This window comes from Giraffa tippelskirchi, chromosome 13 (assembly GCF_054371585.1).
Source record: "Giraffa tippelskirchi isolate mGirTip1 chromosome 13, T2T-mGirTip1v1.2.pri, whole genome shotgun sequence".
In the NCBI taxonomy this organism is placed as follows: Eukaryota; Metazoa; Chordata; class Mammalia; order Artiodactyla; family Giraffidae; genus Giraffa; species Giraffa tippelskirchi.
Genome location: NC_137287.1, coordinates 8317862 through 8332255, shown reverse-complemented (window position 1 = coordinate 8332255; position 14394 = coordinate 8317862). Strand labels below are relative to the sequence as shown.

Here is a 14394-nt window from a genome sequence, read left to right as displayed (position 1 = left end):
GCACTGCTGCCTCAGCAGAGGAAATAATCCTCCTTAGACTGAGCACTGCTCTCAACCTACTTAATGGATCAGAAAAGTGAAAGTGAAGTCGCTCAGTCCTGTCCAACTCTTTGCGACCCAATGGACTGTAGCCTACCAGGCTTCTCTGTCCATGGGATTTTCCAGGCAAGAATACTGGAGTGGGTTGCCATTTCCTTCTCCAGGAGATCTTCCTGACCCAGGGATTGAACCTGGGTCTCCCGCATTGTAGGCAGATGCTTTACCATCTGAGCCACCAGGGAAGTCCAATAGATCAGAAAGCAAAGCCTAAAAGAATCAAACTTTTCCAAGGACTTTAACTGCATCTCAAAACGAAGTTCAAGAAAACATACAGGAATAAAAAGTGACCAGAACTCCACAAGGCAAATGTCTGACATCCAAAGATTACCAGGCATACAAACAAGCAGGGAAACATGACCTGTCAGAAGGAGAAGAATCAAAACTGACCCAGAACGGACACAGAGGTTAACTAGCAAAGAATGACATTAAAAGTTACCTCAGGGACTTCCCTGGCGGTCCAATGCTTAACCCTCTGCCAAAGCAGGGGATGTGGGTTCAATCCTTGGTTCGGGAAGATCCCACGTGCTGTGGAGCAACTAAGCTCCTGCAGCCCATGCTCTCGAGCCCACGAGCTGCAAATACTGAGCCCACATGTGGCAACTACTGCTACAACTACTAAGCCTGTGCACCTAGAGGCCGTGCTCCCCGACAAGAGAAGCCCAAGTACTCCAATGAACAGCAGCCTTCACTCACAACTGGAGAAAGCCTGCGAGCAGCAATGAAGACCCAGTACAGCCAAAAAAGAAAAAAGACATCATTAATATAATTACATTTCAAATGTTTAAAAAGTTAAGTATAGCGATATGGAAAAATATAAGAAGAAATAATGGCCCCAAACTTTCCAAACATAATAAAAAATTAAAAAACCCACAATTCTGAAGCTCAATCCCAAGTACAAGAAATACAAAGAAAACTATAACAAGTCACATCAAAGTCAAATTGTCAAAACCAGCAATACAGATAAAATTCTAAAGAAAAAAGAATGTTTCTGAGGAACAAAGATAAAGATGATACCAAATTTCTTGTTGAAAACAATGCAAGTGAGAAGACAGTAGACTAATAACTTTTAAAGTACTGAAAGAAAAAAAAATATAAAATTTTATCCCAGTGAAAAATATCTTTTATTATCTTCATCACCACCAAACCAACTACAAGAAATGTTAAAGAATGTCCTTCAGGCCCAAGGAAAATTATCCCATATGGAAATCTAGCTCTACATAAAGGAATGGAGAGTATCAGAAATGGTAACATAGGTAAATATTTATGACTTTTTTCTTGTTATTTAAATCTTTTAAAAACATAAGATTGACATAAGCAAAATAGCAGAGGTGGCATCTTCAAGCTCCCATCCCTTCACAGAAACATAAAAAAACAGCAGTAACTATTACAACTAACTTTATCAGAACTCTGGAAAACAATCAAAGGTTTACAAAAACCAAACAAATGCTAGGTCAAGAAAACAGCCATTTAAAAATGGTGGAAAGCTTTGTGGCATTTTTACTTGCTTTTCTCCCACCCACTCTCCAGCTTGGCAGCAATCCAGAAGATAGAAACCTGCATTCCCAGTGTGGGAATCTGGTCCCTGTTTCATAGGGAGCAGAGCATATCTTATTTGCAAATTATCCTATATTTCTGCTCTAACCTGTATGGGAACTACCTGAAGGAATTCTGCAGGCACTTTTTCTGTTCTGCTGAACTTGGAACTCACTTAGGCCAGAAAAGCAAGTGGACATTGTTTGAAAATATCACAAGGTAAATAAGCCACAGATGCTTGGGGCAAAAGATTACAGTTGAGATAAAGAATGGACTACTGTTAGGGACTGAACTGTGTTCCCCCAAAATGTAAATACTGAACCCTAATCCCCAATAGGCCTTTAAAGATTAATTAAGGTTAAAAGGGCAGACAGACTGAAAACCACAATCACAGAAAACTAACCAATCTAATCACATGGACCACAGCCTTGTCTAACTCAATGAAACTATGAGCCATGCCATGTAGGACAACCCAAGATGGATGGGTCATGGTGGAGAGTTCTGGCAAAATGTGGTCCACTAGAGAAGGGAATGGCAAACCACTTCAGTATTCCTGCCTTGAGAACCCCATGAACAGTATGAAAAGGCAAAAAGATGGGACACTGAAAGATGTCCCTAGGACACTCCCTAGGTCAGTAGGTGCCCAATGTTATGCTACTGGAGATCAGTGGAGAAATAACTCCAGAAAGAATGAAAAGACAGAGCCAAAGCAAAAACAACACCCAGTTGTGGATGTGACTGGTGATAGAAGCAAGGTCCGATGCTGTAAAGAGCAATACTGCATAGGAACCTGGAATGTTAGGTCCATGAATCAAGGGCAAATTGGAAGTGATCAAACAGGAGATGGCAAGAGTCAATGTCGACATTTTAGGAATCAGCGAACTAAAATAGACTGCTGCTGCTGCTAAGTCGCTTCAGTTGTGTCCGACTCTGCGACCCCATAGACGGCAGCCCACCAGGCTCCCCCGTCCCTGGGATTCTCCAGGCAAGAACACTGGAGTGGTTGCCATTTCCTTCTCCAATGCATGAAAGTGAAAAGTGAAAGTGAAGTCGCTCAGTCGTGTCCGACTCCTAGTGACCCCATGGACTGCAGCCTACCAGGCTCCTCCGTCCATGGGATCTTCCAGGCAAGAGTACTGGAGTGGGTTGCCTTTGCGTTCTCTGAAAATGGACTGGAATGGGTAAATTTAATTCAGATGACCATTATATCTACTACTGTGGGCAGGAATCCCTTAGAAGAAATGGAGTAGCCATCATAATCAACAAAAGAGTCCGAAATGCAGTACTTGGATGTGGTCTCAAAAACGACAGAATGATCTCTGTTCATTTTCAAGGCAAACCATTCAATATCACAGTAATCCAAGTCTGTGCCCCAACCAGTAATGCTGAAGGAGCTGAAGTTGAACAGTTCTATGAAGACCTACAAGACCTTCTAGAATTAACACCCAAAAAAGATGTCCTTTTCATTATAGGTGACTAGAATGCAAAAGTAGGAAGTCAAGAAACACCTGGAGTAACAGGCAAATTTGGCCTTGGAGTACAGAATGAAGCAGGACAAAGGCTAATAGAGTTCTGCCAAGAGAATGCACTGGTCATAGCAAACACCCTCTTCCAACAACACAAAAAAAGACTCTACACATGGACATCAGCAGATGGCCAACACCGAAATCAGACTGATTATATTCTTTGCAGCTAAAGGTGGAGAAGCTCTATACAGTCAGAAAAAACAAGACTGGGAGCTGACTGAGGCTCAGATCATGAACTCTTTATTGCCAAATTCAGACTTAAATTGAAGAAAGTAGGGAAAACCACTAGACCATTTAGGTATGACCTAAATTAAATCCCTAACGATTATACAGTAGAAGTGAGAAATAGATTTAAGGGACTAGAACTGATAGAGGGCCTGATGAACTATAGACGGAGGTTTGTGACACTGTACAGGAGACAGGGATCAAGACCATCCCCAAGAAACAGAAATGCAAAAAAGCAAAATGGCCGTCTGAGGAGGCCTTACAAATAGCTGGGAAAAGAAGAGAAGCGAAAAGCAAAGGAGAATAGGAAAGATATACCCATTTGAATGCAGAGTTCCAAAGAATAGCAAGGAGAGATAAGAAAGCCTTCCTCAGTGATCAGTGCAAAGAAAGAGAGGAAAACAACAGAATGGGAAAGACTAGAGATCTCTTCAAGAAAATTAGAGATACCAAGGGAATATTTCATGCACAGATGGGCTCAATAAAGGACAGAAATGGTATGGACCTAACAGAAGCAGAAGATATTAAGAAGAGGTGGCAAGAATACATAGAAGAACTGTACAAAAAAGATCTTCACGACCCAGATAATCATGATGGTGTGATCACTCACCTAGAGCCAGACATCCTGGAATGTGAAGTCAAGTGGGCCTTATGAAGCATCACTACGAACAAAGCTAATGGAGGTGATGGAATTCCAATTGAGCTATTTCAAATCCTGATAGATGATGCTGTGAAAGTGCTGCACTCAATATGCCAGCAAATTTGGAAAAGTCAGCAGTGGACACAGGACTGGAAAAGGTCAGTTTTCATCCCAATCCCTAAGAAAGGCAATGCCAAAGAATGCTCAAACTATCACACAATTGCCCTCATCTCACACACTAGTAAAGTAATGCTCAAAATTCTCCAAGCCAGGCTTCAACAATATGTGAACTTCCAGATGTTCAAGCTGGTTTTAGAAAAGGCAGAGGAACAAGAGATCAAATTGCCAACATCCGCTGGATCATCGAAAAAGCAAGAGAGTTCCAGAAAAACATCTACTTCTGTTTTATTGACTATGCCAAAGCCTTTGACTGTGTGGATCACAATAAACTGTGGAAAATTCTGAAAGAGGTGGGAATATCAGACCACCTGACCTGCCTCTTGAGAAACCTGTATGCAGGTCAGGAAGCAACAGTTAGAACTGGACAGGGAACAACAGACTGGATCCAAATAGGAAAAGGAGTACATCAAGACTGTATATTGTCACCATGCTTCTTTAACTTATATGCAGAGTACATCATGGGAAATGCCAGGCTGGATGAAGCACAAGCTGGAATCAAGATTGCTGGGAGAAATATCAATAACCTCAGATATGCAGATGACACCACCCTTATGGCAGAAAGTGAAGAAGAAATAAAGAACCTCTTGGTGAAAGTGAAAGAGAGTGAAAAAGTTGGCTTAAAACTCAACATTCAGAAAACTAAGATCATGGCATCCAGTCCCATAACTTCATGGCAAATAGATGGAGAAACAGTGGAAACAGTGTCAGACTTTATTTTTCTGGGCTCCAAAATCACTGCAGATGGTGATTGTAGCAATGAAATTAAAAGATGCTTGCTCTTTGGAAGGAAAGTTATGACCAATCTAGACAGCATATTAAAAAGCAGAGACATTACATTGCCAACAAAGGTCCGAATAGTCAAGGCTATGGTTTTTCCAGTAGTCATGTATGGATGTGAGAGTTGGACTATAAAGAAAGCTGAGCGCCAAAGAATTGATGCTTTTGAACTGTGGTGTTGGAGAAGACTCTTGAGAGTCCCTTGGACTGCAAGGAGATCCAACCAGTCCATCCTAAAGAAAATCAGTCCTGAATATTCATTAGAAGGACTGATGTTGTAGCTGAAACTCCAATACTTTGGCCATCTGATGTGAAGAGCTGACTCATATGAAAAGACCCTGATGCTGGGAAAGACTGAGGGCAGGAGGAGAAGGGGACGACAGAGGATGAGATGGTTGGATGGCATCACTGACTCAATGGACATGAGTTTGGGTAAACTCCGGGAGTTGCTGATGGACAGGGAGGCCTGGCGTGCTGCAGTCCATGCGATCGCAAAGAGTCGGACACGACTGAGTGACTGAACTGAACTGAAGGTTAAAAGAGGTTATACAAGTGGGGCCCAATCAAATATGACTAGTGTCCTTATAAGAAGAGGTAGAGTCACCAGAGATGCAGAGAAAAGACCACGTGAGTATACAGGAAGAAGGTGGTCATCTGTAAACAAAAAAGCGAGGACTCAGGAAAAACCAGCCCTACCAACACTTAGGTCTTGGGCTTCCATCATCCAGAACTGTGAGAAAACAAATTTCTGTTGTGTATACCACTCAGTCCATGATATTTTGCTATGGCAACCCTCATAACAGACTAAAGCAGGCTGCTTAAAGTCTGGGAGAAAAAGCTGGGTAGAGTTTCTTTGGGTAAGCAGGGCATTTATAATCATCTATGTATAACAGAGTATTTAGAAGGCGACGAGAATGCCCAGAGCAAGACGCACGCTCAGAAAACACTTGCAAAAACGGAAACAGACGCATGGACAACAGAGAAGAGACCCGCGGTCACCAGTGGGAGGAGGAGCAAGACGGGGCAGGAGATGGACAAACTACCATGTGTAAAATAAACTACAAGGGTACAGCACACAGAATATTGCCAACATTTGATAATAATTTAAAACAGTATGTATTAGTCACTCAGTCGTATCCAGCTCTTTGCGACTCCATGGACTGGAGCGTGCCAGGCTACTCTGTCCATGGAATTCTCCAGGCAAGAATACTGGAGTGGGAAATATTTAGAGATAAATTTAAATGTAACAAAATATATGCAAGACTTCTATATAAAACATTACACTAAATCTGCAAATAATTTTTCGAGATATTAAAGAAGATCTAGATAGAGAGATATATGTTTATGGATTGGAATATTCAATATTGTTAAGATAGCCATTTCTCTCTCATATTGATCTATAGATTCAGTGCAATCCCAATGAAAATGTCAGGTTTTTAACTAGAAGTTGATAAGCTGGTTTAAAATTTATATGGATACGCAAAGAACCCAGAATAGCCCAGTCAACTCAACTGACAAAAGAAATAACTAAATTGGAGGTCTTATACTATCTGACTTCAAGACTTACAGCAAAAGTTATCGTAATCAAGCCAGTATGTTGACATAAACACAGACACACAGGTTAATGGAACAGAAGAGAGAGTCCAGAAAAAGACTAACATACATGTGGTCAACCAGTGTTCTATATTGGCACCACTATAATTCAGTGGGGAAGATGCTGGAACCCTGTATGTATTTGTTATCTATTACCGCATAACAAATTACCCCACAATTAAGTAGCTTAACTCAACAAACCTTTCTTATCTTACAGAGCCAGGAATTTGGGAGTGGCATAAGTGGGGGTTCTGGCTCCGGATCTTTCATGAGGTGGCAGTCAAGACATTATGCTGTCATGTGTAGGGTCTGCTTCCAAGACAGCGCACTGCCTGGTTATTTGGAGGAGGCCTCAGTTCCCTGCCAGCTGTTGGCAGAAGGCCTCAGTTTCTCACTACATGGACCTTTCCACAGGGCTGTTTAAGTGTCCTCATCACATGGCAGCTGGCTTCCCATAGAGCACTCAATCCAGAGCAAGAAAGGCGGGAAGCCACAATGCCTTTTAGGCCTTAATCTTGTGTCTCACACCAACATTTGTACTGTAGACTAATCGTAAAAAATCAAGTTTCACTGGAACTAAGACACACTCATTAGATTTTCTATTGTCTGTGGCTGCCTTTCCATCACAAGAGCAGAGTTGAGTAGTTGTAATAGAGACCATATGGCCTCTAAACCTAAAATATTTACTATCTGGCTGTGATCTGCATAACCTACAGTGCTTGGCTTAGTGTCTTAAACACAGTAGGTTCTCAAGAAACGTGCTAGTGTTCATGAACAGTAGTACATGTTGGTTAGTTTGTTCAATATTGAGCTCCTATACTAAATGCCAAGTAATATCCTAAGTGCTAATAATATATAGTCAACAAGACAGAGCTGGTTCCTACACTCATTTTCTCCATTGCAGAGGTCCAGGTTGCCTCGGGGTGTAACACGCTGTGAAAGTGACAGTGTTAGTCATTCGTATCTGACTCTTTGTGACCCTGTGGACTGAAGCCCACTAGGGTCCTCTGTCCATGGAATTCTCCATGCAACAATACTGAAGTGGGTTGCCACTCCTTTCGCCAGGGGATCTTCCCACCCAGGGATAGAACCTGGGTCTCCTGCATCGCAGGCAGATTCTTGACCATCTGAGCCACCAGACAAGGGCTTGATTGTGCTGCTTCCCACTAGGGGGCAGCCTGAAGCTTGTCCCCAATGGATTGTTAACCAACAATCCAATACTGTCAGTGAAGAACTGTCATTAAGGACAAAACACCAAACTACCCAAGATGTGTATCTAAATGTTCTCTCAAGAATGTTGTTAACAGAATTTTTAAATGTGTCAAGTTTGTCTCTGGAACTCCTGGCCTCCTATTTCTTCACCCTTTCCACCCTTTTCCCTGCAGAGGTGGTATGAACCATTATAGGCACCGCCGGAAAGTTAAAAATGTGGCGGAAACAACCAGGTGCATCTCTCACTAACAGATAAGTCAGGGTGGGGAGAAAGAGGGGATTCCTGCGAGGGATGGATATACCTGGTAAGCACAGAACCACAGGCCAGAAGCAGTTCTGGGAGTAGAAACACGTGTCTGGTGTCCACCATATTAAGAGAAGAAATACTTACCTTCCAGTTGTCAGTTCACTATTTACTGTGCTTCCACTACCTACTCTGTGCTACCCAGTATACAGCAACACGGACTACAGACATGGTACCAGCCCTCTAGGAAGATGTAGTTTAACAAAGAAGTCAGACATTAAATAGTAAGGAAAGCACTGAAAGTACCAAAGTATTCAATAGTAAAGAATGTTTTGATTACTAATACTATAAGAAACCAATAAAGAATGCAGTGGCAGACTTCCCTGGCAGTCCAGTGATTAAATCCTAACCAATCAAAAATTATATTAAATGTAAATCATCTATACAGACAAATTAAGAAAATAGAGATTATCAGAATATATTCTTCTAAAACTATGAGTCAGAGTGATGTCACACAAAATGACAGAGTAGGAACTAGGGGTTTGTCCCTTCACCAAAGCAATCACTGAGCTACAAAGAATGACTGAAATCAACTATTTTGTAACTCAGAACATGACCAGAAACTTTTAACAACCTGGGGAGTCCTTCTAACAATGAAGGGAAAGGTTGCTGATCTTTCACAAGTGAAGAACATATGCAAACTAGTCAATATGCCTTGTTCCTCAGACATGCTGCAGCTGTATAGGATAGCAGCCTATGTTCCTGAAGAAGCTGGCTGATGCCAGAGTAGACAGTGGAAACACTGTCCTCCCAAAGTTTGGGTCCACACAGTTTGATCAGTCAGATGGGTCCCTGAAGATCAGCATTGATGCTTGCCTTGGATTTGACCCTACTGGCAGCTTTGGCTTTTCCTGGAGCATCTATCAGATTAAAAGAGACAGAATACACCTCCCCTAGCTCACTATTTAGAGTTAAACATTTAAAAAAATCAGGTCCTATGTCAGGTCACTGACAGACAGTAGAGAAAATGGAACAGAAACTTCAGCGACCGCAGAAAAACAAGGAATACACATTTTGCAAAAAACAGTTTGTAAAAGTAACAGCTCCAGCCCTCAATAAGCAAAACCTGACAATCCCTGATGAGTAAGAATCACATTTTGAGAGTTATCACATTATAACACTTTGAGTAGGAATGGCAACCCTCTCCAGTATTCTTGCCTGGGAAATCACATGGACAGAGGAACCTGGTGGGCTACAGTATATAGGGTCACAAAGAGCTGGACATGACTGAGCCACTGATCACACATTACAACACTTAGAATATACAGCTCTCAACAAAAAATTTAAAACCAATAAACAGGAAAGTATGGGCCATTCACAAGGGAAAAAAAAGAAAGAAAACAATTAGCCCAGACACTGGACTAACTAAACAAAAACGTTAAATCAAGCATTTTAAACAAGTTCAATGAGCTTAGGAAACCATGGACAAAGAAACTAAAGAAAATCAGGAAAATAGCGGATGAACACAATGAGAACATTACTAAAAAGAATTATAGAAAGGAAGCAATCAGAAATCCTGGACTGAAAAGTACATTGACCGAAATGAAAAATTCACTAGAGGGGTTCAATAGCAGATTTGAGAAGTAAAAGACTAGCAGACTTCAAGACAGATCGTTTGAAGTTATACAGCCTGAGGAGCAGAGAGAAAACTAAGCGAAGACACCAAACAGACCCTGGGGGACCTGTGGAGGAGCGGTAAGAATGCAAACAACAGCGACTTCCCTGGTGGTCTGGTGGTTACGACTCAAGTGCTCCCAACCCAGGGGGCCCGAGATTGATCCCTGGTCAGGGAACTAGATCCCACACGACACAACTAAAAGACCCCGCATGCTGCAACAATGATCAAAGATCTGGTGCAGCCAAATAAACAAACAAAAAGAAAGAAAGTGGGCTAAAAAATGCCAAGAATGATGGAGACAGCTGTATATAGGACCTGGAATCTCACAGAACAATGGGGCTACAAGACTGGCCAAGAGTCAAATCTGACCGTTTCATGCCTTTGTAACTATGGGAATTTAGTGAACACACAAGAGGTGGGGGAATGGGAAAGGAAGTGAATTATTTTGACTTCAGATTTAGAAAGAGCCTGAGATATGAAAAAAGGCACACAAGGGATTCCCTGGTGGCTCAGATGGTAAAGAGTCTGCCCACAATGTGGGAGACCCAACTTCGATGATCTCTGAATAGGGAAGATCCCCTGGAGAAGGAAATGGCAACCCATTCCAGTATTCTTGCCTGGAAAAATCCAAAGGACGGAGGAGCCTGGCAGACTACAGTCCATAGGGTCACAAAGAGTTGGACACGACTGAGTGACTTCACTTTCACTGTCACTTAAGAAAAAGCCCGAGATATGAAAAACGGCACACAGGCCCTACAAACAGACAAAATGCTGTCTTAGAGCTTAGAAGTCCTGTTACTTGAGAGCTAAAAACTATCTAAAACCACCCTAGTAACTGAGAAGACGGTGTAGCAGACCAGCATCTGTTAAAAGAGGGCCAGGAACAGAATCCTGAAGAGAGATGTGTTGCTGAGATGAGGAGCAGAATCATGTCCCAGCATCGTGGAACCCTCGAGGGCGGGGGCACAGAAACTCCAGTGAGGAAGGCCAACAAAGAACGGCTGGGGCCCTTACTAAGCAACAAACGCTGTGCACCTACTAAGCGCTGAACCGCCTCGTAATTATGACGTGCTTGACAAACTCCAACACACACCGCTCTATGTCCACATCATCGGAGTTGGAAGCCGCTGCTGACCAGCTCAGAGGGAAGCCAGAGACACCTACGCGGCCTGAGGGCGTGGAAGGGGCTTACCTTAGTGCGCACCTCCAGGTGAGGGTGGACGGTCTGGCCATGGCCCCTCGCAACAAGCCAGCCCAGGCGGCTGCGGCCCGCAAGCCTCCGACGACCGCCAGTCTAGGCCACGAAGACCTGTCAGCCTCGCTGACCAGCGGGCAGAAGGACACGAACCCGCGTGCTCCCAACATGCATCGCGCCTGTCTCGCGTCACTGCCGGTGACTCCCGCGAGAGGGGCAGGAGGGAGCTGGTTGCCAGGCAACCGGGGGGTGGGAAGAGGGGTGCTAGCGGGCAGTAGTAGGTTGCTGCCTTCACTCAGTGAAACTGCAGTTTTAGGTAGAAGCTCCGTGAAGAGCGGTGGTGAGGAATCAAAAGGACTTTTCTTTACTGCTCATACTAATAGAACAGGTGTTAGCTGTTCAGTTTGGGCCAGGTTGTATTGTGACAGCAAATGATTTTTCCATGTTTGATTTGGGTATTTTGAGTATGTCGGCTCTTTCTGGGGTGTGGTAAAACATTGATTGATCTAAATTAAGGTCTCCATTTGATTGTTATCAACTTCAGCTGGTCTACCTGACTGGAACATTGTCCAGTGAGAAATTTCCAGCATGAAACTTCAAAAACCACTGTTGACCTGTTTGATCAGTCACATAACACCTTCTCCATACACTGCACAAATCTTTTTCTGCATTTCAATTATGTTTTTACCTTTTTTGAAGTAATAAAGCATAATATGCAGAAAATGTTGCTTTATTTCCTTCCATCTTCAATATCAAAATGGCTACACAAAATTCACCAGTTTTGATAAGGTTTTTTAAACACATGCTATTATGACAGCTGTCATACAATCTAAAAAATTGTTTCCAATGAACATTTATCTCTAAATCAATTCAAATAGAACTCCTTTAAGGGATTTCATAACTAACTTGGTAATACCATCGAAAGGCAGAAGAATATCACCTAAACGTTTTGTAATGTACGTGCATAGACACACGTATAAACAAATGCAGAGATCTTATAGCTTTCATTTTAAAATTTTAGCCATGAGTCAGTAAAAATTAATAATACAAATTCATTGGTTTATACCCATTTTATTTTTTTGGCCACAGGGCATATGGGATATTAGTTCCCTGACCAGAGATCAAACCCGCACCTCCTGAGTTGCAAGCACAGAGTCTTAACCACTGGACCACCACGGAAGCCTTTATACCCACTTTATATTTTTATCCAAATTTTATCCCATGGCAAATGGGACAAGTTGAGGTTATGTACTCAATATGAGGGCTAATTCTTTTTATCATTATTTATGGAACAGGTCTCTAAGATTTTTGTTTGCCCTGGATAGGTAATCTGATGGAGGCTGAGAACTACATTTTAGGCTAGTGACTGATGACTAAGGAGACATTTAGCCGCTGTCTGGAAGTCTCCGAAGCTCATCTGAGTGGCAGGGAAGAGGTTGAAGCAGAGCCAGTGTGGGGAGTTCTGAAGTTTCACAAAGAAACCAATGACATTCCACTTATCCTCAGTAGAATCGTGTCAGCAAAGGAGAGGAAGACAGGTTGGTGAACCATAGTTGGCAGGGGTTCGAGAAGGGGATTTCAGCTGACAGAAGTTCCCATGGAGGAGCAGGACCACATAGAACAAAAGAAGCCTGAAAAAATAGCTCCCATTAAGAACTGAATATCGGAAGGCCAACTTCTGACCACAGAACTCTTTTTAAAATGTTTTCTTTTTCTTTTAAGAATTTTTATATTTAAATTTTAATTAAAAATTTCTTAAAAATTTATTTTTTGGCCATGCCTCGTGGCTTGTGGGAATGTCAGTTCCCTGACCAGGAATTGACCCCGGGCCATGGGAGTGAAAGTGCTGAATCCTAACCACTAGGCCGTCAGGGAACTCCTCTGCCCGCCCCCCGCCCCCTGAATTATTTCAAATATCTTACTATCAGCCGAGCTTAACAACAAATATTCCTGGCAGTGTTGAATATCCTCCTCCTTTTCTTTTTTTAAAGGCAAAGGCATGTGTATGCCCGCTGAAACTGTGAGTTGCTCAGTCGTGTCTGACTCTTGGCAACCCCATATAGCCTGCCAGTCCATGGAATTCTCCAGGCAAGAATACTGGAGTGGGTAGCCATCCCATTCACCAGGGGGTCTTCCCAACCCATGGATCTAACCCAGGTCTCCCGCTCTGTTGGCAGATTCTTTTACCATCTGAGCCACCAGGGAAGTCTTGACTCAAAACTAAAACCAGTAAGATTTATATGATTTAGCAGGGGTCTCCCCAAAGAGGGTGCCAAAGATGCAGTCCTCTCCAGAACTGGAGCCGCTCCCAAAGAGAGCCCAGAGAAAGAGATCACTGTTTCCCCCAGAGAGCTGGGAACAATTGAAAGGACTTTAGCTGCAAATGGGGTGCAGCCCACATTTCTGTACGGCCATATTCTTGGGAACCCTACCCAGTGGTTGGCCTCCTGTACAGGAAAGAACTGACAATTTTCACACTTCGGCAGGAGGAAAGCCAAGACAAGTTCCCAGAATACAAAATGAGACAAACAGGAAAGCAGGAACTGACCAACAGGAGAAAGTAAAAGTTGCTTAGTTGTGTCTGACTCTTCATGATCCCATGGACTATATAGGATTATTCTCCAGGCCAGAATACTGGAGTGGGTAGCCATTCCCTTCTCCAGGGGATCTTCCTGACCCAGGAATCGAACCCGCATCTCTAATGTCTCCTGCTTTGGCAGGCGGGTTCTTTTCCACTAGCGCCACTAGGAAGCCCAAACTAAATATATATTATCCATAAAAATTTAATGTTTTGAGTGTTTAGATATCTCATATTTCCTTGCTGGTTTATAACACCATCTGTTGAACACTATTGCATGGAAATAGAAAACACATTGATGCTTGCCAGGGGCTGAGGAGAGGGGTGAATAGGGACTGACAGCTTAATGGGTACCATACTTTCGTTTGGGGTGATGACAATATTTGGCAGCTATTGATAGACTGAGGTACTGTTTACACAACAATGTGAATGAACTCAATGTTCTAAAGAGTTAATTTTGTTATGGGAATTTCACCTCCATTTTATAAAACAATGGGAGGCCATTGAAAGGTTTTAGAAAGCAGAGGGGTGATGGTAGGGGGACGGGGGCAGGGCAAAGGAGGAGATAGCTAGTCAGTATCACCAACTCAATGAACTTGAGTTTGAGCAAGCTCTGGGTGAGAGTGAAGGACAGAGGAGCCTGGCATGCTGCGTTCACCGGGTTGCAAAGAGTTGGACACGACTGGGCAACTGAACAACAACAGAGGCTGACAAGATCAGATATAACTTTCGGGGCAGATGATTACTCCAGCTGCAGAATGAGGATGGCGTGACAGGGGCAGAATTCAGGCAGGTGGAAGATTTAGGAGGTTACTGAAGTTATGAAGCTATGAGGACAATGAGGCATTATATTACATCCTGCTTAAGATCTCCAGCGTAACATACCACTTCCTTCAAATGGCATTCAAGGACTT

General features: G+C 42.9%; 1 protein-coding gene across 4 annotated transcripts in view; it reads right to left on the bottom strand.

Moving 5' to 3' along the window:
* The window catches only part of POM121C (POM121 transmembrane nucleoporin C), a 36379-nt gene extending 25291 nt beyond the window's left edge, over positions 1 to 11088 (bottom strand). Inside the window, exons 1-2 of one of the 4 annotated variants that reach the window (XM_081557860.1) lie at positions 10565 to 10759; positions 8177 to 8272 (exon numbers count right to left, since the gene is read on the bottom strand). Coding sequence is in view for 2 of the 4 variants with exons in the window: in XM_081557858.1 (XP_081413984.1) it covers positions 10900 to 11072 (173 nt within the window). In the remaining 2 variants the exon portion in view is untranslated. Of the gene's footprint in view, positions 1 to 6774; positions 6967 to 8176; positions 8273 to 10564; positions 10760 to 10899 lie in introns of those variants that run through there. The other 3 variants (XM_081557858.1, XM_081557859.1, XM_081557861.1) reach the window with 3 other exon arrangements.
* Positions 11089 to 14394: the final 3306 nt, after the last annotated feature.